The sequence below is a fragment of the Sapajus apella genome, unplaced genomic scaffold, assembly GCF_009761245.1.
Source record: "Sapajus apella isolate SASKATOON/1434 unplaced genomic scaffold, GSC_monkey_1.0 scaffold84, whole genome shotgun sequence".
Lineage (NCBI taxonomy): Eukaryota > Metazoa > Chordata > Mammalia > Primates > Cebidae > Sapajus > Sapajus apella.
The window spans coordinates 1,109,959-1,134,558 of NW_022437024.1; the positions used below are offsets into that span (position 1 = coordinate 1,109,959).

Here is a 24,600-nt window from a genome sequence, read left to right on the forward strand (position 1 = left end):
ATAATAAACAAGTGAATGCATTTTGCAAAATAAAACATTTCCCTTGGAAAGTTGAGGAAAACAAATATGTAAATAGCTTCTGTTTTTATAGTGAAAGCTTTTTAATCTCTGGTGCATAACAACTGAAAGAATTCTGAGAAATTAGACAAAAGTGTTTGGTGGATTTGAGTTAATGGGCCAAGCAAGCTTTTTTTCCTTGGCTTCTCTGTCAAATGAATCATAGATTGAGTCTTTGGTAATAGTTTTGGCCATGGAAGGGATTTCTGAAATGCCAACGTAGTTTTTTTTGGCCATCCTTGAACTGGTTGTGATGGTATAGGCATTGCTTCGGTAACATTTCATAGAGGACATGCAAAAAGTCTCTTTCATCCCTCTCCTAAAATTGGCATTATAAATGGAATACAGAGTAGGTTTAGAGGCTGAAGAACTAAAGGATATCCATGTGATCGCTGTGAAGACAAGGGAACTTTTCTTATGGTCTTGTTCATGGGGATGCCAGAGCTGAGCCACATGAAAAGGCAGCCAGGAGAGCAAAAACAACAGATTTAAAATGAGGAACATCTTGATGGTTTTCACTTTTGTCCGTGGGACAATGTTCATTGTCCTCCTCACTGTTCGGCCATCTGTGCCTATTCTCCAAATATATTTTATGACCTTTTGATAAAATAAAATTATGAGGGCAGATGGAATCACAAAGGCCACCAAGAAGTGGATGACAGTATAGGCAGTGCCTTCCCAAGAGGAAGGGAGGAAGTAGTTACAATGGCTGTCCCAGCTGGAGCCATAGAAAAAGAGCACAGGGGTCACAAAGGCTGCATCAAAGATCCACGATGCTGCGATCATTTTCTTGGCTTTTTCTCTGGACACCTTGAAGCTCAGAGGATAGACGATGGTGTAGAACCGGTCTATGCAGATGGAGAGGAGAACATAGATCTGGACACCTGGAGTGAGATACTGAAAATATCGCACAACCTTGCACATGGCACTACCAAGCGTCCACCTTCCAGTGGTGAACTGGAGCAGGACGAAAGGCATGCTGGCAACGCTGATGAGAAGGTCAGCACATGCCATGGAGACCACAAAGTAGTTGGTGGTAGACTGAGTCCTCCTACTCCTATGGATGACCAAACAAACCAGGGAATTGCCGAAGATAGAAAACAACCACAGAGTCCCAAAGAAGATGCTGGCTGTGGTCACTTCTCCGGGTTTCAGTCCATAGTGAAGGTCTGTTCGGTTGCTCATCCAGCTGTGCTCCTCACTTAATCCCATCAGGTATTGGCTTGGCAGAGGTGTGGCTGTTCCAGTGCAGCTGCGGTTTTGGAGGGGCACCAGAAGTGTAGAAATAACCAAAGGTGGCTTGCTGTTATCCATTCTGTGAGCAAAAACCATATTCACTTTTTTTCTCTTAATTCTGGATGGGGAAAAGAAGAATGAGGCCACCTGTTAAAATGGTGTCATACAGATTGGTTGTGTTGACTAAGGCTAACGATCTTATTTAACATGTAGATTGGTTGTCATTTGTCTATGAGGAGGACTTGTGCCTTGGCAGGAAAACATAACTACTATCCAGAAAAAGTTCTGGCCCCCATTTTGTTTTCATTTTAGGAGCTGTTTCAGTAGATCCCAGCCCAGGCTCCCTCTGGTCTCACCTTCTCTTGACCCTTAGCCATACCAAGCCCCACTCCTACACATATCCTTGTTCCCTTCACTCATCAGGGATCACAGAGTGTTAGGGAGCTCATATCTGGCTCATGGTAAGGGTGTTACCACCAACTGAAGATCTGCTGGAATTCTGGGCAAGTATGTGAGAAGTTCCTAAATGTCAGGAGGCTTCCAGAGAGGAAAGTGTGGGCAGATGGAAACACACAGATTTTGACTATGGACGTAGCTAACAGCAGTGTGTGACTGTAGACTGGCTAGCTATTGGGAAGGGTGCTGTCCTTACTTAGTGTAGATTTTCCATTACAGAAGAATATGGTAACACATGGCGCAAGCAACACTGATACATGAGTCAGAAACAGCTCCTAATTTAATGACATCTGAAAATAGCTTGCTTTATCCACAAGATGATACAGTTCATCACTAATAGCTTGCCACCTACCAGTGACATATAGTTTGATGCTATTCTGTTGTTATTGTTTCATAAATAATATACTGACTGAAGAACATACAAGGTGTCCTCTAAGAAATATAACTAGGTTATAAGAGACCTTATGGCAGTGAAGTGATTTAAAAAAAAAAAAAAAAGTAACTGTTAGCTAAGCACAGTGGTACACACCTGTAAGTCCCAGCTACTCAGAAGGCTGAGGCAGGAGGATCACTTGGTTTGAGAAGTTTGAATCCAGCCTGGGCAACATAGCAAGACCCAATCTCTAAAAATAAGTAAATAAATAAATAAATAACAGTTAAAATTACTAAGCACTTTTTAAAAAGCTTATCATTCTTAGATATAAAAGAATATTTTAAAGTTTAGCCTTTATTTTATTCTTTTTGTATTATTCAGTGAGGAAAAAATGTTACACTTTTTAAATAGGCAAAAAGATTAAATAGTTGTGGGTCATTCAATTAAAACTGAGGTGATTTTGCTCACAGATTATGAAGGTTTAATTTGGTTGGAATCCAGGAAACAAAAAGAGAAACAATAGCAATTTAATCCATAATAACTATAACAATTATGGTTATTAAGGTAAGAGATAAGGATAAACATTAATATTTACGAAAATTTGCCCACTAAAAGTAAAAGCCCTTTGGGGTTACAGCTGCCATTTTGCTAAGCTTCCATCTGGCCTGTGGCACAAGGGGGTGTGGCTCCAGCAACAGGCTTTTCTAGTAGTTACTATTTCTCTCTTGGTGGGCTCCTGTGTTTGCACCTCACAAAGGAACATTTCTCAAGTGACAGTCAGGATTAAAGAATAGTTCATGGCCGGGCGCGGTGGCTAACACTTGTAATCCCAGCACTTTGGGAGGCTGAGGCGGGTGGATCACGAGGTCAGTAGTTTGAGACCAGCCTGACCAACACAGTGAAAGCCCGTCTCTACTAAAAATACAAAAATTAGCTGGGCGTGGTGGCGGGCGCCTGTCCCAGCTACCGGGGAGGCTGAGGCAGGAGAATCACTTGAACCTGGGAGGTGGAGGTTGCAGTGAGCTGAGATCGCACCACTGCACTCCAGCCTGGGCTACAGAGCTAGACTCCGTTTCAAAAAAAAAAAAAAAAAGAATAGTTCATAATGAAAGAACAGTTCTTAATGACTAATTTTTTCTTTTTCTTTTCTTTTTTTTTTTTTTTTTTTCTTGAGACACAATCTCGCTCTGTCGCCCAGGCTACAGTGCAGTGGCATGATCTCGGCTCAGTGCAACTTCCACCTCCCAGGTTCAAGAGATTCTTGTGTCTCAGCCTCCTGAGTAGCTAGGATTATAAGTGTGCGCCACCATGCCTGGTTAATTTTTGTATTTTTAGTAGAGGTAGGGTTTCACCATTTTGCCCAGGCTGGTCTCAAACTCCTGACCTCAAGTGATTTGCCCACCTTGGCCTCCCAAAGTGCTGGGATTACAGGCGTGAGCAACCACGCTGGGCCCTCATTTTTTCTTTGAAGGATTTTTGTACTAATTTGTGGTAGAGAAAGAAATGTTAATATATATCATCTTCACCAAAAAGCTACATTCAATACAAGTCTGGTGCTCAAGGCAATATCAATGCCCATTCTGTATTATCTTTAGGCTTTTTTGTCCATGGGGCAACCTTACTTAAGGGAGCTTAAGTAAGATAATTCAAGTTAAAAAAAATTAAAAAAAATTTTTTTTTTGCTACCACACAGAAACCTGAAATAATTAAACTTTTTGACTACTAAAATATCTTTAAGCATGCTGGAAAAATGATAGCCAATGGTAAGAATAGCAACCATACTTTCTGTATAAGAAATCAGGATATAAGATCTAAAATTAGCACTGTTCTAAAAACTCTGGACTGCATGACCCTCATACATACAAGATTGAAGTCATCTTTTCACCTTCATATGTGTAAAAACTATGAAAAATTTTAAAAACCTTTTGTTTTTAAGACTTAAAGTTTAAAAATAAACTAAAACAGACAATTTCCCCAGACAATAAACTGTTCTACCTTTTCTGGGATGCCTGTGGCCTGAATAAAACAGGAGTCGCACAGGCACTTTTCATTAGTTAATGGACATACTTGAAAACCTGTGAACTTCTTGTGTTTCTTCCTTCCTCTAACGACAAAACTCTGCAAATGAAGCTCAGGCTCACTGCTTTAACTGAAGCCCGGGGAAGCCCCCTTCCATCATTTCCTCCAGTTGCTTTACACCCATGAGTCTGTCTGCCCATTGCCCCAGCCCGACCACTTGGAAACAGAGGACCCCAATGCTCCGAAACAGGATGAGGGAGCCCGAGGCGTTCCTGAGTCTAGGTTTCCTCTGCTGATGGCATGACTTCTCACTCCACCTAAAACTGCTACAGTTCTGTTTATTCATTCCGTAAATCAAGAAACCAGGAGCTAAGTAAGAGAAAAATAGGGACCCAGTTTGGCCTGGGTAAGGGGAAGAAAAGGAAAGGTTTCACAAGAGAGGTAAAGTTTGAGCTGGGATCCTAGAGAATGAATAGGACTTCTTCAGGAAGACAAGTGAATAAAACATTCCAGGGGAGATAGCATGTAGATTGAATTTTGGGGTCATTTTTCAGGTTGATCTTTTTTGGGGCCCTTTTCCCCTCAGAAACATAGTTTCCTTCAGACCATACCTCCCAGAGTACATAGTTTCTAAATGCCCTACAATCAAACTGACCTCAATGTTTCCCATGGTTACAATGAGAGGTTATATTTTCTGCATTCATGGGCAGAAATGCGGTCAGACAGTGGATAAGAACATTCGCATATCCAGAATGGTTGCAGTACCCTTGTTCATACAGCATTTTCCAAGTTTATTTTGCTCTAGGTTAGCAATACAGTACATTTGAGTCTCCCAGGGAGCTTTAAAAAATATTGATGCCTGGGTTCCGGCTTCAGGGATTTTAATTTAATTGCCCTGGAGTGCAGCCTGGGTATCAGATGTTTCAAAGTTCCCCAGGTGATCCTGATGTGTAGTCAAGATTAATAATCTCTGCTTTAGAAATACTTCCATCTGGCCAGGTGTGGTGGCTTGTGCCTGTAATCCCAGCACTTTGGGAGGCTGAGGCGGGCAGATCAGGAGGTCAAGAGATCAAGACCATCCTGGCTAACATGGTGAAACCCCATCTCTACTAAAAATACAAAAATTAGCTGGGTGTGGTGGTGCATGCCTGTAGTCCCAGCTACCGGGGAGGCTGAGGCAGGAGAATCACTTGAACCCAGGAGGTGGTGGTTTCGGTGAGCCAAGATTGCACCATTGCACTCCAGCCTGGCAACAGAGTGAGCCCTAGTCTCAATAAATAAATAAATAAATACTTCCATGTTTCTGTCTTCTCCACTGAACTATGGACTCCAGCAGGGAAAGGTGATGTTGCTCTTTTTCTCCATGCTCTACAGCTTCCACTGGAGTTCTTTACATTAATCATTGCTTATTAGATGTTTACTAAATTGGATCTATAAGGACAGAGAACTGAAATAAATGGCTCTTACTCTATGCGCCTCTGCTAGGAGAATTAAATGCAGTTAGAAAACTACTGTATAAGGCTGGGCACGGTGGCTCAAGCCTGTAATCCCAGCACTTTGGGAGGCCGAGGCGGGTGGATCACGAGAGGTCAAGAGATCGAGACCATCCTGGTCAACACGGTGAAACCCCGTCTCTACTAAAAATACAAAACATTAGCTGGGCATGGTGGCGCGTGCCTGTAATCCCAGCTACTCAGGAGGCTGAGGCAGGAGAATTGCCTGAACCCGGGAGGCGGAGGTTGCGGTGAGCTGAGATCACGCCATTGCACTCCAGCCTGGGTAACGAGAGCGAAACTCCGTCTCAAAAAAAAAAAAAAAAAAAAAAAAAAAAGAAAACTACTGTATATTCTCAGAGAGCTGAAACACTGGGGACCACGGTGTTAGGGAAAACATGACTCCTGATAAAAGCAGGGCAGGTGAAACTGCAGCTACCCAGGTCGACTGCTATATGAAACAGACATCTCATCTAAGGGAAAGCGAAGGTAATTTAGGTTTCTTCAGGCAGGTTCTTGCACTTTCCTCCCAGAAAAAAGGTCTACCATATTATAACTAAATTCTAGGGTCCCAAAGTAAAGTTTTAGAAAGGCCTCCCCTGCTTATCTTCAAGGGGGTGTTTCTGAAATATAAGATCTGGTTAATTAGTAATTCTGTTCAGAGCCATCCATATGCTGTAATTTTAGGAGTGACAAGAAAGGCTTCTTCACCGCTTTTCTGTTCAATCTATTTCTTCCCAGCCAGTTCTGAGACTACCATTTAACATACTCCTTTGGTTGAGGTATTGAAGGCCCTTATTTACCTCTGTCTATATATGATCTAAAAGAGGAATCATTCATTTATCCCATTATCTATTTCTCATCCATCCAGGCTTTAAGATTGATACACGAATGGGGAAAATGGTAGATGGGTTGTCATAGTGCAGAACTGGGGGCTAGGCATAGTGGCTCACGCCTGTAACCCTAGCACTTTGGAAGGCCCAGGTGGGTGGATCACCTGAGGTCAGGAGTTCAAGACCAGCCTGGCCAACATGGCAAAACCTCATCTCTACTAAAAATACAAAAATTAGCCGGGTGTGGTGGTACACACCTGTAGTCCCAGCTACTCAGGAGGCTGAAGCAGGAGAATCACTTGAACCTCAGAGTCGGAGGTTGCAGTGAGCCGAGATCATGCCACTGCACTCCAGCCTGGGCGAGAGTGAGACTCTGCATCTTGGGGAAAAAAAAAGAACTGGGGACTGGTTGGGCAGACCATGTAATGATAGGATCCTGGGGCATTTGGGAGGAGATGTGCCCTATCACTTTGCTTTGTAATTTTTATTTTGCATGTTTGTCTCCCTCATTAGGTTATGAGTTCCTTGAGGATAGGGACTATATCTTTACCTCTATATCCCTGGGGCACATAGCTGTTGAAAAAGGTTTAATGAGGCCGGGTGCGGTGATCCCAGCACTATGGGAAGCCAAGGCAGGTGGATCACGAGGTCAGGAGTTCAAGACCAGCCTGGCCAAGATGGTGAAACCCCGTCTCTACTAAAAATACAAAAATTAGCCAGGCACAGTGGTGGGTGCCTGTAATCCCAGCTACTTGGGAGGCTGAGGCAGGTGGATCACGAGGTCAAGAGATGGAGACCATCCTGGCCAACATGGTGAAACCCCGTCTCTAAGAAAAATACAAAAATCAGCTGGGCATGGTGATGCATGCCTGTAGTCCCAGCTACTCAGGAGGCTGAGGCAGGAGAATCTCTTGAACCTGGGAGGCGGAGGTTGCAGTGAGCTGAGATCACGCCACTGCACACCAGTATGGCAACAGAGTGAGACTCTGTCTCAAAGAAAAAAAAAAAGTCATCCAATATTTGTATAAGTCATGATTCTAACTTTTTGAAAATCATACTTTGTTGGATGGAATGGATAGATGAATGAATTTTTAAGTCTTCTAGATTTAAAAATACCCTAACAACTAATGTTTTCTCCTCTTGAGATTATAAAGATTCGCAAACATTCTCACAAGGTAGCAAGACCATTTTTATTTCTTGAGATTTGTTTAAAAATTTAATGTCAAACAAGAATTTTTATCATGTTGATTTTTTACATGATTTGGTTGAGAAAAAAACACAATGGAAACATTTTCTGTAGAAGGGAAAGTATCTGCTGGACCCACATGGATACATATGACTATTTACTAATGAGCAGTAAGATTACAATCATGACAGTAGTTACAGCATTAATACTACCAAGAGTTAGTACTTATTTTTGTGCTTAATATGTACCATGTACTTTATATGTGTAACCCTTCAAAGTAGGTAAAATTACTGACCCTGTTTTACAAATGAAAAAAAGCTGAAGTTCTCCCTCAAAGTCATAGAGTTGGAAAGTGGTCACTCCAAAGCCCTTGCTCCTAACTACCATCAGGGCTTCCTGACCAGTGAGAGACCACAAAGGGTTGGATCTGGATTTAAAGAGTCAAATTGGCTGGACATGGGTAAGTCCTTCTTGGCTCTTCATTCAAACAGAGGAATGCAAAGTTATTCCCCATAGCCTCTTGCCTACCCACAGATACATCTGTTCAATATGCTAGCTCAGAAATATGTGACATAGTGAAAGTTTAAAAAAATGATCACTCCTACAATGTACTGCATGGAAGTTTAGCATCAGAAGTGAAGCAGACATGCTGGCCTGGAGAAATAGCCTTTCTTCCGAACAAAGAATGTGAGAGTATTGGAATATCAACCTAACAACGTAATTAACTGTTGTCCTTTAAACAGAATGAAAGCAGAATTCTAGACTTCAGTTTGAATTGAAGTGAGGAAAAAGTCTGATCAATTGTATTATCCCAGAGGGAGGGAGGGTGGGGTGGGATAACGTGGGGAGAAATGTCAGGTATAGGTGATGTGGGGATGGAGGCAGCAAATCACCTTGCCATGAATGCACCTATGCAACAATCTTGCATGATCTGCACATGTAGCCCAGAATCTAAAGTACAATAAAAATGTTTAATTGTTTAAATTCAGAAAATACCATGGTATAGAGATTTTATCTTAAACCTGTCGTTGTGTGGGCTTGATTTGCCTACATGTGAAAATGAAAAATGCCTGTAACAGTAGTGGGCTGAGACTGACTTGTGGAGGGACCCCTGAGCCAATTGTATATACATTTCTTCCCAACTCCAGGCTCAAAGCCATCATGTTGGTATCATGAATCAGTCACAGTAGGAGTATTTATACCAGAGAAACTGACAAACACCAAAAATTGAAGTTTGTTTTGTTTTGTTTTGTTTTTTCCTCTGCAAAGCCAGTTTTTAAACATTTATTTGCACACCACTTCTAGTAGGGCAGGGCTTACGGGGCAGCCTATCCCAAGTCCTGAACTTACATTGCTGAACTTACAAATGGCTCAGGAGGCCACACAAGCTCTTCTGAAGCTTCCTAAGTGGCTATCTTGATGTGTGGCCCTGACTCTGGGTGTGTGTGTGTGTGTGTGTGTGTGTGTGTGTTATAGAGGTAAGGTTTTGCTATGTTGCCCTGGTGTGTGTATATTTGTGTGTGTGTATATTTGTGTGCATGTGTGTGTGTGTGTGTATGTGTTTTATAGAGATGAGGTATTGCTATGTTGCCCAGGCTGGTCTTGAACTCCTGGGCTCAAGCAATCCTCCTGCCTTGGCCTCACAAAGTGCTGGGATTATAGGCATGAACCACCATGCCCAGCTAAGATAAGACTCTGGTATGAACAAAGTGCTTTATAAAACTATATAAGGCAGCTGGGCGTGGTGGCTCATGCCTGTAATCCCAGTACTTTGAGAGGCCGAGGCAGGTGGATCACAAGGTCAGGAGATCGAGACCAGCCTGGCCAACATGGTGAAACCCTGTCTGTACTAAAAAAAATACAAACATTAGCTAAGTATAGTGGCACGTGCCTGTAGTCCCAGCTACTCAGGAGGCTGAGGCAGGAGAATCACTTGAACCTAGGAGGTGGAGGCTGCAGTGAGCCGAGATTGCACCAATGCACTCCAGCCTGGCGACAGAATGAGATCCCGGCTCAAAATAAATAAATAAATAAATAAATAAGTACATAAGGCTAGGTAGCCACCAGCATGACTGTGGTGGGGTAACAGGAAAACCAGAGAAGGTGAGACACGTTCTTACAATGTCAACTCGGATGAGGTTGCTAGATAAAATACAGGATGCCCAGCTAAATGCGAATTTCAGGTAAATAACAATTTTTTAGTAAAAATATGTCCCATGCAATATTTTACTGGTGTCCTGTATTTTTATTTGTTAAATCTGGCAAACCTACACCAAGAATGTAATCTTCTGCTAAAAAAAACTATGTTTTAAATCTCACAGTGTAGGCATACTGCAAAGTAGATATGTAGGTAGGCTTTGAAGTCAGTTGCATCCTATTCCTGTCACTCACTCGCTAGCTAGGTGACCTTGGGCAAGTTACCTAACCCTCTTGATCTCCAGTTTTCTTATCTGTAAAACGAGGATAATCAGTTCCTATCTCATTTGATTATTATAATTAGATGATATACACAGGACTTAGATGAGTTAATACATGTGCATCTGCCTGGTATGAGGAAAACAACAGGTGTTATTTTTAGATATAGTTCTATAAAACACCTATTTCTGTGTCTGGCACATACAAACTGCTTCAAAAATTAATTAGTCTTTTAAGTCATAGGACAAAGAAATTTTAGTAACCATATCACACATCACATACTACAGTGATAATACTAACATTGGTCACATAATTTAGCTTTGTCAAGTATAAATGGCTTTTGTGAAGGGGGCTAGGTACCTAATCATCATTTACAACAATGTTTTTAAGGAGAAAATCATTGAGGCCCAAATAAATAAACACATTTTCTCCAAACTGGGGATGATTTTATGTGACATCTTGGCCAGATCAAACTTTTTAAGAAATCCTACATCAAAATACATGATACAACTGGATTGAATATGCCTTTTTCAAAAGCCCATAGAATCCATTCTGCTTAAATGATTTCCATTAGAGGCTGAGTATGGTGGCTCATGCCTGTAATCCCAGCACTTTGGGAGGCAGGCAGATCACCTGAGGTCAGGTGTTCAAGACCAGACTGGCCAACATGGTGAAACCCCATCTCTACTAAAAATGCAAAACAAACAAAAAAAATTAGCTGGGCGTGGAGGCTGGCGCCTGTAATCCCAGCTACTAGGGAGGCTGAGGCAGGAGAATCACTTGAACCTGGGAGGTGGAGGTTGCAGTGAGCTGAGATTGCACCACTGCACTCCAACCCAGATGACAGAACAAGACTCCGTCTCAAAAAATAAAAATAAAAAAGCCGGGCGCAGTGGCTCACACCTGTAATCCCAGCACTTTGGGAGGCCGAGGCGGGCAGGTTACGAGGTCAGGAGTTTGAGACCAGCCTGACCAACATAGTGAAACCCCGTCTCTACTAAAAATATAAAAAATTAGCTGGGCATGGTGGCGTGGGCCTGTAATCCCAGCTACTCAGGAGGCTGAGGCAGGAGGATAGATTGAACCCAGTAGGCAGAGGTTGCAGTGAACCGAGATCACTCCACTGCACTCTAGCCCGGGCGACAGAGTGAGACTCCATCTCAAAAACAAACAAACAAAAAAACACAATTTTCATTAGATATTTTGACTACTTGCAAAAGAACCTCAGAACCTCATGCTGCCAGTGAAAACAGAGCTTCTGTCCTCCACCTGAGACTCCTGGTGCCACAAGCTTACAGGCCTGGAATTTTCTCTACTAGTCTTTTTTCCTTTCCTCATATATATATGTATGTGTGTATATATATATATATTCCTCCATAATAATTCAACCCTTCAAACTGTTTCCTAACTGGGATCCAGCAGTTTCTCAAGATCAGACTGGGAATATTTTCTTTTTCTTTGGAAACTGGATATGCTTTCAAGGGAACATGATTTTTTTAAAACAGAACTGTTTTCAAAACAGCTTCTTCTAACTTCACAAAACAGCTTAAAACAATCATGAACATTTCTGGCTCAGCAATCCTGGCTATCTAGATTTAAGGGACTATGACTCTCCTATCACACTGGTCTCTTTCTTTATCCTTCACAGGAATTAGGAAATATTAACCTCTCTCACAATTACAGCATCATTGGTTTAAAGTCAAGATCCCTATTAGAATATAAATGTGTCTTAAAGAACAACTGTACATTTTTTTCAGTTTCATATTTTATCAGTAGAGTAGTGCTCTCTGAGACCCATTCATTCTATCTCTGAAATTTATGATTAGTGAAAATGAAAACAGAAGAGATGCCAAAAGCGAAAGTCATGAGGACCATTAGAAACTGAGAGCTGAGCTTTACCCCACATGAAGGTTTATGTCATCCACAGGCTGCAGTCCACCCCTAGTTCTTTGTAAACAAGATTGCATGAAAAAAATGTTAGGTCATGTTGGCATCTCTTTAGGGGTGACCACCCCCACGGATGTATAAAGAATACTATCTAATATTTCTCATTCCAACAGCTGCGTAGTAGCTTAGCAGAGTTTCGTGTATACAGGACCCAGCTGCAGGTTTGATCCTGAACTTCCCTACCTCCCCACATTCACACAAAATCTGTAAAGTAAGATAAATTGTAAAAGAAACAAGTGCAAAAAAAATTTCACCCTGGCCATGTGTGATGACTCACGCTTATAATTCCAGCACATTGGGAGGCTGAGGTGGGTGGATCACTTGAGGTTAGGAGGTTGAGACCAGCCTGGCCAACATGGTGAAACTCATCTCTACTAAAAATACAAAAAATTAGCTGGGCGTAGTGGCAGGTGCCTGTAATCCCAGCTATTTGGGAGGCTGAGGCAGGAGAATCTCTTGAATCTGGCAGGTGGAGGTTGCAGTGAGTGGAGATCGTGCCGCTGCACTCCAGCCCAGGTGACAGAGTGAGACTCTCTCTCTGCCTCAAAAAAACCCCCAAAACAAAAACAAAAAACCAGACCCTGTTTCAGTCAGGATACTTTCAGAGGCAAGTAACAAACCTCAAAGTGGCTTAAGCCATGAAGATACTGATGCTTATTTAGTAAGTCTGGAGGTGAGTGTTCTAGTAGCAAACCACCATGGCATGTGTATATCTACGTAACAATCCTGCAAGACCTGCACATGTACCCTAGAACTTAAAGTACAATTTTAAAAAAAGAGAGAGTCTATTATAGCCTGGGCAACATAGTCAGACCCTATCTCTACCAAATAAATAAATAAAAATTACTTGGGTATGGCGGGAAGCTGAGGCAGAACTGCTTGAACCCAGGAGGTTGAGGCTGTAGTAAGCTGTGATCACACCACTGTGCTCCAGCTTGGATGACAGAGTGAGACCCTATCTCTAAATAAATAAATAAGACACTTTTACAATAATCTAAGTAAGTGATGATGGTGGCTTAGACCAGGGTGGTAGCAGTATAGGTGGAGAAAAGTAGATAAATATTGAAAATATTGGCCGGGCGCTGTGGCTCACGCCTATAATCCCAGCACTTTGGGAGGCCGAAGCGGGCGAATCACTTGAGGCCAGGAGTTTGAGACCAGCCTGGCCAACATGGTGAAACCCTGTCTCTACTAAAAATACAAAAATTAGCCAGGTGTGGTGCTGCATGCCTGTAATTCCAGCTACTCAAGAGGCTGAGACAGGAGAATTGCTTGAACCTGGGAGGCGGAGGTTGCAGTGACCTGACATCGTGCCTCTGCACTCCAGCCTGGGTGACAGAGTGAGACTCTGTCTCAAAAAAAAAAAAAAAAAAAAAAAAAATATGGGCTGGGGGTGGTGACTCACACCTGTAATCCCAGCACTTTGGAAGTCCAAGGCGGGTGGATCACAAGGTTAGGAGTTCAAGACATGGCCTGGTCTATATGGTGAAACCCCGTCTCTACTAAAAATACAAAAATTAGCTGGGTGTGGTGGCACGTGCCTATAGTCCCAGCTGCTCAGGAGGCTGAAGCAGGAGAATTGCTTTAACCTGGGAGGCAGAGGTTGCAATCAGCCAAGATCGCACTACTGCACTCCAGCCTGGGCAACAGAGTATGACTCCATCTCAAAAAAAAAAAAAAAAAAAAAGAAAAGAGAAGAAAAAAGGAAATATTGGAAATATTATGGAGACAGACCCAACAAGATTAGTTGATGTGTGATTGGGTTAGGGGATGGGCATGACTCCTAGTTTCGAGAGCCTGAGAGCAAGAGAAAAAAATTTTAGGGAGCTTGAAATCAATAATACTATTTTAGACAAGTTAAATTCCCACTAGATATCCATGTAGAGATACCAGTTGGCTATTAAATATGTAAGTTTGGAAAAATGCCTTTTGAAAACCTTTGCCCATTTTAATCAATTCATTCATCACTCCATAAAGATACACTAAGATCGTACTATGCTCCAAAATGCACTATGCTAATAATTAGATACACAATGGTAAACAAAACTGTATCCCTACCCTCATGAAGATCATAGTCTAATTAGTTGTAGAGGGGTGGAGAGTAATAAACAGATAAGAAGAAATGAATGTAGTAAGTTGTAGCAAGTCCAATGAAAGAAGAGTAGGCTGCTATAAGAGAGCATGGTGAGGACCCTCCCCTGGGCTGGGGTTGGGGAGGCAATGGAAGCAGCAGCAGATGATGAAGAATGGCTCATCTAAGGTAGGCTCAGCAGGACCCCTGCTGTTTGAACCCAGGAGGTGGAGGTTGCAGTGAGCTGAGATGGAGCCGCTGCACTCCAGCCTTGGCAATGGGGCCAGACTCCATCTCAAAAAGAAAAAAAAAAAAAAAAAGAGGCTATTACAGCCTGGGCAACATAGTCAGACCCTATCGCTACCAAATAAATATTTGACAAGAGAGTGTAGCCAACATGCTGCTTAGGTCCCAGCCATGTTCCAGGTCCTTAACAATGTTTTAGGCTCCATGAGGGCTGGACTTAGGACTGTTGTGACAGTCTGTTGTCCTGGAGGCAATTCAGTCTTTTGTAGACAAAAGAACATAAATTATCATGTGGGGAGCAGGTTAGGGTGAAAGAGTGATAAGAGGAGCTGAAAGGAACAAAGTATACCCATAGATTTTGTTCTGTGTAAGAATCCCAGACCTAGGAAGAGGAAGGGAGTCTCCATAATGTTTGCCACTGATGTTCCAATCATCCCGGTAGGACAGAGCCTTGTCATTAGTTAAAGGAAATAACGTGAGTAGTAGGCAGAATGGTCCCCCAAAGATATCCATGCCCTAATCCCTGGAACCTGTGCATTCATTATGTTATATAGCAAAACGGATTCTGCATAATAATGAAGATTATGAACTTTAAAGTAGGGAGCTTATCCTGGATTATCCAGGTAGCCCCAGTCTAATCACAGGAGCCCTTAAAGGCAGAGAACTTTCTCTGGCAGTAGCAGGAGAAGTCAAAAAGAGCCTCCAAGCATAAGAAAGAATCGACATGCTATTGCAGGCTCTGAGATGCAGGGGCCCACAAAGATGGACCAGGAGGAGGCCTCTAGGAGGTATGGTGGCTCCCACCTGATAGCCATCAAGGAAATAGGATCTTAGTCTTGCAATCACAAGGCACTGGATTCTGCCAACAATCTGAATGAACCTGGAAGGGCAGTCAACCTCAGGGCCTCTAAAAAGGATCACGGTCCTGCTAAGATCTTGATTTTCACTCTGGGAAACTCTAAGCAGAGAACCCAGCCAAACCTACCCAGACTTCTGACCTGCAGAACTGTGAGATAATAAACAGTGTTATCTTAAGCCACTAAATTTGTGTTAACTTGTTACAGCAGCAATAGAAACTAGTATAGCATTTCTTATATAATTGAGTGTGAGTACTAAAATTCTTTCCAGCCATTGTATCATCTTCTACTACCCCACTAGCATCTGAAATATTAGAAAATGAAAAATCTTAAAAAGTATAGTGCTTTCTACTTCACCTTACACATTGAGCTGGGGGCTAAGAAACCTGAGTTCTAATTCTGATTATAAGCACTGAAAAAGTCAAAAGACCCCAGTCTTATTATTATTTCAGCATAAGGACCTTAAGTAAATCAATCTTCCCGAATCTGTTTCCATGTCTACAATATGCATAAGTTTGCCTAGATGATTTCTAAGGTCATTTCAGCTCTATGAGCAAAAAGTGACAGGTGGACATTGTTATCTGAGATGAACTCATTTAATTTATAACCCACCACTTTCATCTGTCAGGGAGCTTGTCCTGAGAGTGCATTTTGATGGGAGGAGTGGGAAGTTGTTCAGGGCTGCTGGGGACCCAGCACTGGTAGTTTTTTATACCAAAGATCAGTAGCATGGATCTCCAAAGGAAAGATGAATTTTACCTAGGGTCCAGCCCAGTCTTCCACAGTAATTATCCTCGAAATGTCAACAACTTCTTACTGAAGATTCCTTGCAAGCAGTGGTCTGGTCAAAGAGAACCTGCCGCCTGTGTTTGCTTTCCATTCTATCTAATACCAAACCTCTCAGAGAAGAGAAAGATTTCTAGAACCGAGTGTCCTCTGTCAGTTTTCTACACCTTTCTTCCCAGTACGAGGTCCTTCAACTTCTGAAGAAAACAATTTGGCCAAGGAATTTGCACCTCACTAAATTCAATTCATTACAGCAAACAATTTTTGAACACCTGCTGTGTGCTCATTGAGTTAGAGGAAGCCAGTTGTTTTGGAGGTAAATGTTTGGTTTCATTTCTAAGTTCTGACTTCAGTATCAAGAGGCAAAGACTAGACTTAATAAAAGTCAAAGCAAAGAGCAATGAAGTAGTTGGGATTTACAGCTATTTAAAAAGAAAGTGAAGGACTTGTTAAGAAATGAGTATAGGCTGGGCATGATGGCTCATGCCCGTCTGTAATCCCAGCACTTTGGGAGGCCGAGGCGGCTGGATCACGAGGTCAAGAGGTCAAGACTATCCTGGCTAACCTGGTGAAATCCCGCCTCTACTAAAAATACAAAAATTAGCTGGGCGTGGTGGCATGCGCCTGTACTCCCAGCTACTTGGAGGCCGAGGCAGGAGAATTGCTTGAACCCAGGAGGTGGAGGTTGCAGTGAGCCAAGACGGTGCCACTGCACTCCAGTCTGGGCAACAGAGTGAGACTCTGTCTCAAAAAATAAATAAAAAATAAAATAAAATAATTAGGCAGATGTGGCAGCACTCGCTTTAAAAACAAAAACAAAACAAAACAAAACAAAACAATACGAGATAGGCACTGAGCAGGAAGTTACTAAGCACGTTTCTCAGGAGCATTCACCTTCCGTCTCACATCTCACATCAACATTCCGGGTAAACTTTCATCTGTACCACTTCCCTCAGTCAGGGTTTTCTAGAAAGCAACCTTCAAGTTTATGAAACAAATGTTAATTTTATTTATTAATTTATTTATTTATTTTGAGACAGAGTCTCGTTCTGTCGCCCAGGCTGGAATGCAGTAGTGCATTCTTGGCTCACCACAACCTTTGCCTCCTGGGTTGAAGCGATTTTTGTGCCTCAGCCTCCCAAGTAGTTGGGATTACAGGCATGTGCACCACATGCAGTTAATTTTTGTATTTTTAGTAGACATGGAGTTTCACCATGCTGGTCAGGTCTTGAACTCCTGGCCTCAAGTAATCCACCCATCTCAGCCTCCCAAAGTTCTGGGATTACAGGCATGTGCCATTGCGCCTGGCCACAGATGTTAACTTTAATATTGCATTAACGTGTATTTTTTCATGGACAAATTATGCCACTATATGAAAACATGGATGAACATGTATTTAAGTATATTTCACCTGGATAATATATATATTCAGTGCCATCTGTTTTTAGACAGTTTATAAATGATCACTTCTCAGTGCTTCTTAATTCAATGCTCTCTGCATATCAGTAATGGCTGACTCAAATCACCTATGACAGCAATTTTCAATCTTTCTTTTTCAGAGACACGTGACAAATGTGTTCATATGTATGATATATCCTCATGGATATATCCAGAATTATGGGCAATTCTAGGAGCTTGATCTGTAATTCCAACCCTTTAATCTCCACCTAAGAATCATACTGAAAAGAAACTGTTATATTTATGTATCCTTAAATTTATTCCAATTAATTAAAAAAAAACCCACTGATTATTTATTAGTAAGCAGTTATTTGCAGCATGCTGTTTGGATCACAGCAATATATTTTGACACCTTTGTTGATATATATGGTCCTGATATGCTGTGAATGTACATAAGAAATCTAAATTGTTAAAGGCTAAGGTGCTTGGCCCAGAGAACCAGGGAAAAGGTAATAAGAGAGAAAAGTGCAGTTATCCTCTCTATGGGGCAACTGTGAGCACATAACCAGTTCTCTGAGTCTACTAATAAGCATTTTATAAGAATCTACCAATGAGCACTTTTCTTGATCCATAAAGCCACTGACATTCCAACAAAGTTTCATGGCCTGCACCCAAATTTGAAGATTTATTTCCCTCTTTGGATATAGAATAAAATATCTTTATGGGCATTTTATTTGATTTTTTTTTTTACTTTATTGGGTTGGTGCAAAAGTAGCTGCAGTTTTTCCCACGAAAAGTAATGGCAAAAACTGCAATTACTTTTGCACTGACCTAATATTTTATTTTGAGATAGAGTCTCACTCGGTTACCCAGGCTGGAGTGCAGTGGTGCCATCTCGACTCACTACAACCTCCGCCTCCTCGGTTGGAGAGATTCTTGTGCCTCAGCCTCCTGAGTAGCTGGAATTACAGGCACATGCCATCATGCCCAGCTAATTTTTGTATTTTTTTTTTGTAGAGACGGGGTTTTGCCATGTTGCTCAGGCTGGTCTCAAACTCCTGACCTTGAGTGATATGCCCACCTCGGCCTCCAAAAGTACTGGGATTATAGGCATGAGCCACCACGTCTGGCTCTTCATGTGCATTTTACATGAGAAGAGACTATATAATATAGTGGATGAGAGCACAGGTTCTAGACTAGTGGTTCTCAATCAGAGATAATTCTGCCTCACAGTGAACATTCGGCAATGTCTGGAGACATTTTTAGGTGTCACATCTGGGAGAGGGAAGTGTTACTGACATCTGGTAGGCAGAAACCAGGGATGCTGCTCAACATTCTACAATGGGTTAGGCACAGTGGCTCATGCTTATAATCGCAGCACGTTGGAAGGTTGGGGTGGGAGGATCACTTGACGCCAGAAGTTTAAGATAAGCCTGGGCAACATAGTATGACCATGTCTCTATTTAAAAAAAATAAAAACTAAAAAAATATTAGCCTGGCATGGTGGTGCATGCTTACAGTCCCAGCTCCTTGGGAGGTTGAGGTGGGGGGATAACTTAAGCCTAGCAGTTTGAGGCTGCAGTGAGCCATGATTGTACCACTGCACTCGAGACTGGGTGACAGAGTAAGACCTTGTCTCTGTGAAAAAAAAACCCAAAAAACCAAAACTACAATGACAAGGACAGTCCTCCCCACTGCCACCATGACAAAGAATTATCTGGCCCCAAATGCCAATAGTGTTAAGGTTGAGAAAGCCTGCCCTAGGGTCAGCCTGCCTGGGGTTCAAATTACTTATAATCTGTGTAGCCATTGGTAAATTATTTTACAAGTTTGTGTTTACTGAGTGTCTTCAACAATTAAATTAGAATAAATAATAACAACAATACTCACTTTATTGATTTTTTAATGATAATTAAATTACACAAGGTGCTAAGGACAATGTCTGGAACAAAGCAAGTGCTCAACAAACATTTGCTTTTGCTATCATTATATGCACTGAAAAAAACTGAGAAGAAATACACCAAAATTTTAACAGTGATTGTTTCCAGGGGCAAGATCACACTGATTTTTATTTTCATTATTCTTTTATACCACTTAATACTTTCCAAATTTTCTAGAATGATATTTGTATTGATCTGATATCCTAAAATGTTTTAAAAGAATGCAGAGAAAAGAAATTTACTTGTGATATAGTAAAAAGAGCACAGAATGGAAAGACTTAGATTCAGATCCTGACTCTACTTGCTGTCTGTGGACATTGAGCAGGTAAGTTAACCTCTTTGAGCTTCAGCCAAAACTCGGGCTAATAACGCATATCATAGAGAGTTGCTATGAGAATTAAACATGACAGACTTGCAGTGTCTGGGAGAGTATACTGAATAAAAGGCCGCAGGAGATAACTGCTTTAAAGGTTTGGCCAAGGGAAAATGACTCTACAAACAGGGAAATATATTCATGATGGTAACTCCCCTTTTGCCTTTTATTTTTTGTTTTTTGAGATACGGTCTCACTTTGTCACCCAGGCTGGAGTGCAGTGGAGTGATCACAGCTCACTATACCCTAAACCTTCCAGGCCCATGCGATCTTCCCTCCTCCACCTCCTGAGTAGCTGTGACCACAGGTGCGTGCCACCATATCCAGCTGTTTTTGTAGATCTCTCTATTTTGTTTTTTGTTTTTTTTTTTTTTTTTTTTGAGACAGAGTTTTGCTCTGCCATCCAGGCTGGAGTGCAGTGGCGCAATCTCAGCTCACTGCAAGGTCCGCCTCCCAGGTTCAAGTGATTCTCCTGCCTCAGCCTCCTGAGTAGCTGAGATTATAGACACCTGCCACCATGCCTGGCTAATTTTTGTATTTTTAGTAGAGATGGGGTCTCACCATTTTGGCCAGGCTGGCCTAGAACTCCTGACCTCAATTTATCCGCCCACCTCGGCCTCCCAAAGTGCTGGGATTACAGGTATGAGGCACTGTGCCTGGCCTAAGGTCTCCCTCTGTTTAGGCTGGTCTCAAACTCCTAGGCTCAAGCAATCCTCCCGTCTTAGTCTCCCAAAGTGCTGGGATTACAGGCGTGAGTCATGGCACTCAGCCTCCCTTTTTTCTTTCTAAACCATCCTCTTAGAGAGCACAACTCCCATGTCATCCCATTTTTTATCTTGGCTGATACAGAAGAAACTGCATCCACACTTAGGTCCTTCTCTCTCTCCTCTCCCCTACTTACAAACACCCTAGGAAGGGATTTGATCATCCCCCTGGCAGGCCCTGACTCATTTGGCAGGGTTTACTTGCAGGCAAGCCGTTGTTTCTGAAAGGCAGGACCCAGGTATCACTTTTTCATATTCTTCACCCTAGCTCATTCTCCCTCTTCTTATTTCTGCTTTCACTCATCACCTCTAGGTTGAAATCATACTTGGCAAGGCCTCTCCTTAAGGGGAAGCCTCTCCACTTTCTCTCCCTCTGTTCTATCCTCCCATTTAGCTGGTTGAGTAGGTTGCCCCCTTTTAGATTCCAGAGGGCTGCGTAGGAAGCCCATCTAGGCTTCCAGATCCATGGCTCATGTGTGTGCTAGCCCTGCCTATCTGAGAAGCCCTGCATGTGTGGGGGGCATGGAGCACTTGCCAGCTGGTTAGTGCTTCCATCAGGGCTGTTGTTTCTTTTGTGCAGCTCGCTCAGCAGGTAATGCTTGAGGTGAGCAGCATATGCTGGTAGAATTCAAGGATCGGCACCTTATCCACAACCCCTTAATGATTCAATTAGATGGAAAAATCATAGGTTATGTTTGTGTATATTATCAGGAGGGTGACTATTTTAAGCCTCACTATCTTGAGAACTTGAATTTAAATCCTGACCAAGCTTTCAAAATGCCTCAGGACAAGCTTCTTCATTTGGTCCTAACTGCCATGGTTTGGGAAAGGCAGTCTGACCCTAACCCACACTGACACTCAAGATCCCAGAGTTCCCTGGGAAAGAGTCCTGCAGTCCTGTGAGCTTTCTATACAGAGTTCTAAGGACTGGCAGCCAGATTGAATTAGGAGAGAATTGCCTGGGGCAGGAGTTGACTTCTCAAGACATTCACTTTCAAACTGAGTTGAACTGTTTCAACACTGGGAGATGGGACCATGCAAAACATCAGAGGAAAATAAGACTGTTAGGGGTGCTCCCATCTAGATATGAATAAAAATATCAGAAGAACTCCATTCTAAATGCTAATAAAAATGTCAGGGGGATTGGTGATCTCCAGGAAATAATTTATGTGTACTTTCTAAACTCTAATTTGCTGCTGTTCTAGGGCCAGCCTAACTATATAAACTTCAGGCATAATTTTGACTGTTGCCAAATTCTTACTACACATGTGTCTCCTGTCATCCCTAAAAACACACGCAAAATAAAACAGGCATGGACTCCCAAATTAGCACCAGCAGAATACTGTCATTGTTTTGACTCTTACCAGTCTTCATTCACCATATATTGAGAGCTCGACCATAAACAAGGCCTGGTGATGAAGGCTAGAAATCCAAAGAGGAAAGAATACTGTCCCACAAGAAGCTCACTTCCTGTGACTATAATAGCATAAAAGTGTTACTTGTCCCAGGGAAATGTCGATTTCAGCAGGGATCAAAGGCTTAAGCTTAAAGACTAAAGTTAAATATTGTAGGGGACACAATTACTTTTTAAAGTACTGTGCAATAAAACCCTGAAGGGAACTAGTAACTTCTCTCAGTTTTTCCATAGCTTATAGGAGTCAGATCAGTCATCCTTTATTATCAAAGACCAGAAGGAAATCTACACAGATCAAAAAAGGAAATCTGTATCTCAGAGATTTCTAGTAGTTAACATTATTAGCAAAGCTCCTCTTTTATCCTTAAAAACCTAAAATAATTTGCAAAAGAAATCTGTTCCCTTATTTTAAGGTATGATAACATCATTTTAAAACAATAAATCCAGTCAGTTTGATATTATAGTTTATATACATAATTTTAGAAGTTTTTAATCTATTTATTTTATTTTGAGAACTAGGGGCCGGGCGCGGTGGCTCAAGCCTGTAATCCCAGCACTGTGGGAGGCCGAGGCGGGTGGATCACGAGGTCGAGAGATCGAGACCATCCTGGTCAACACGGTGAAACCCCGTCTCTACTAAAAATACAAAAAATTAGCTGGGCATGGTGGCACGTGCCTGTAATCCCAGCTACTCAGGAGGCTGAGGCAGGAGAATTGCCTGAACCCAGGAGGCGGAGGTTGCGGTGAGCCGAGATCGCGCCATTGCACTCCAGCCTGGGTAACAAGAGCGAAACCCCGTCTCAAAAAAAAAAAAAAAAAAAGAGAACTAGGTAGGTGCTTTTAAAGACAATATGCTTAGGCTGGTCTTACTAGGTTCTGAGGATGGAAGAGTGTTTCTAGGTTTGATTTTTTAAAACCCATGATATAATTCTAGATTTCTTTTTTCTTTAGACATCAGTTGGTCACCATAGTAACATAGTGTTTTACTATAGAGATCTATACAGCACAAGAGAAATAGAACAGCAATTACTTACTAAGTTACTTGGGGGTACAGAATGTGACTATAGGGATAATTTAAGATTAAATATAGATTTCTCTGGGGATCTCTTTTAGCAAAGCAAGCCAATTCAATCTTCTAGTAGCATCAGCTGAACAAAATTTGAAGCCAAACTGACATTGACATCATTTGAAATAATATGAGCAGGCAAGCAGCATAGCTCAGTGGTTAAGAGCATGGGCTTTGGGGTCAAGCTTCATAGGTCCAAGTTCTGCTTCTACTATTTGCTAGCTGTGTGACCTTTGGAAAGTTCCCTAACTTCTCTGTGCCACTGTTTCTTCATCTTTTAAATGTGGGTAATAAAATCTTCCTCAAAGTGTTGTTATAAGGGCTCAATAACTGTTTGTGTTTAGAACAGTGCCTTGCACATAGCAAGAACTTTCTAAGTATCTGTTAAATAAATACAAAATAAAATTTAAATTTGCTAGCTCCTCTCTTTGTTCTGGAAATAGTCAAAGATGAAAATTTGAGTTCATGGCTGATGATTTTAGCCTGTAACTTTGGTAGATTCCTTTGAGAACTTCCCCAGGGCCTTGTTGCTAGCAATTCTACAAGATGTGAAATTCTGTGGCAGTCTACTGTCCTAAATCAGGGCTGGGAACAATCACGAGACTCCTGGTACCAGGAACATCAGAAGGAAGATGATCGCACAGCACAAAGGAACAGCACACCTGCCCACTTCGGCTCCCCAAGCCACTGCCAACAACCTCTAGGAACATGGGCATAGAATAAGCAGCTGAAAAGGGATGAAACAGGCTTTTATTGCAGTGATGATGAAACCTAGTTGGTTTCAGTAATTTTTTCCCCTCTTTCCAGGATTCAAGGGGGAAAAATCCTTTTCATCAATGAATGCTTTGTTTCATTAATTATCACTATACACAATTTCCATCCAATTTTTCAACAGGCACATACTCTGATGAATTATCATTTTACAGAACTCCCTAGGCATCTTTTCTGGACTGGTAACAAATCTAAAGCCTCTAACCAACATCTAAGGCAGGACAAAAATCTCCAAATTGCCTGGAAAAAAAGAAGGTATTATGTCCTCTGAGCCAAATTTCAGTCGCAATACCAAGGGATCCCTATCACATACCTTCATCCGGACTTGATTTCAGAGACGTTCTCCTTAGATCTTCTTGGTCAGGAATAGTCCTTGCATAGGAGTTTGGAGAATGCCATAAACCACCAGGAAAGCCTGGAAACACATTCATTTCTGTCCTCTGCCTTCCCCTTGGCTCACAGCCTGCTTCCTGTTAGGGAGACAAGATGACGCTGTGCAGGGTAGACTGTTAAACCATCTTCCCGCCCCCAGCCCCACTCTCTTGATGCCCCTCCCTTCTCCTTTCTAAGGCTCTGGAATGTGTCACATGGGAAATGGATCATGTGGCTGAAGGAGAGAATGTAGCCATCTTCTCTCTCCCTTCCCCCACTTTTCCTTTCGGAAGCAAAGCGGCAGAAATCTCTGCCCTGATTGGCTCCGGCCAAAAATCTCCATATGAAAAGGGGAAGATTCAATCACCCAAAGCCCCTGCCTTCTCCACTTTCTCTTTTTTCCAGCTGAAGATTTTTATCCTGAGCATTCAGAGTTGCTCCGTATGGGAGATAAATGATGCTTTCTCCTCAACCCCTCTCTTTCTTTCAGTCAGTACCCTGACCTGGCAAGGTGTTCCTTAATCTCC

General features: G+C 42.1%; 1 protein-coding gene across 1 annotated transcript; it reads right to left on the reverse strand.

The window, feature by feature from the left end:
- On the reverse strand, positions 1–24,287 carry GPR19 (G protein-coupled receptor 19). Its single transcript, XM_032253674.1, has 2 exons — positions 24,015–24,287; positions 1–1,411 (listed from the first exon to the last, which is right to left on the reverse strand). The coding sequence occupies exon 2, from the start codon at positions 1,387–1,389 to the stop codon at positions 142–144; it is 1,248 nt and encodes a 415-aa protein (XP_032109565.1). The 5' UTR covers positions 1,390–1,411; positions 24,015–24,287; the 3' UTR covers positions 1–141.
- Positions 24,288–24,600: the final 313 nt, after the last annotated feature.

What these genes read in the sequence shown, in the direction of transcription:
- GPR19 (XM_032253674.1), bottom strand. Translation starts at nt 1,389, where the DNA reads ATGGTTTTTGCTCACAGAATGGATAACAGCAAGCCACCTTTGGTTATT.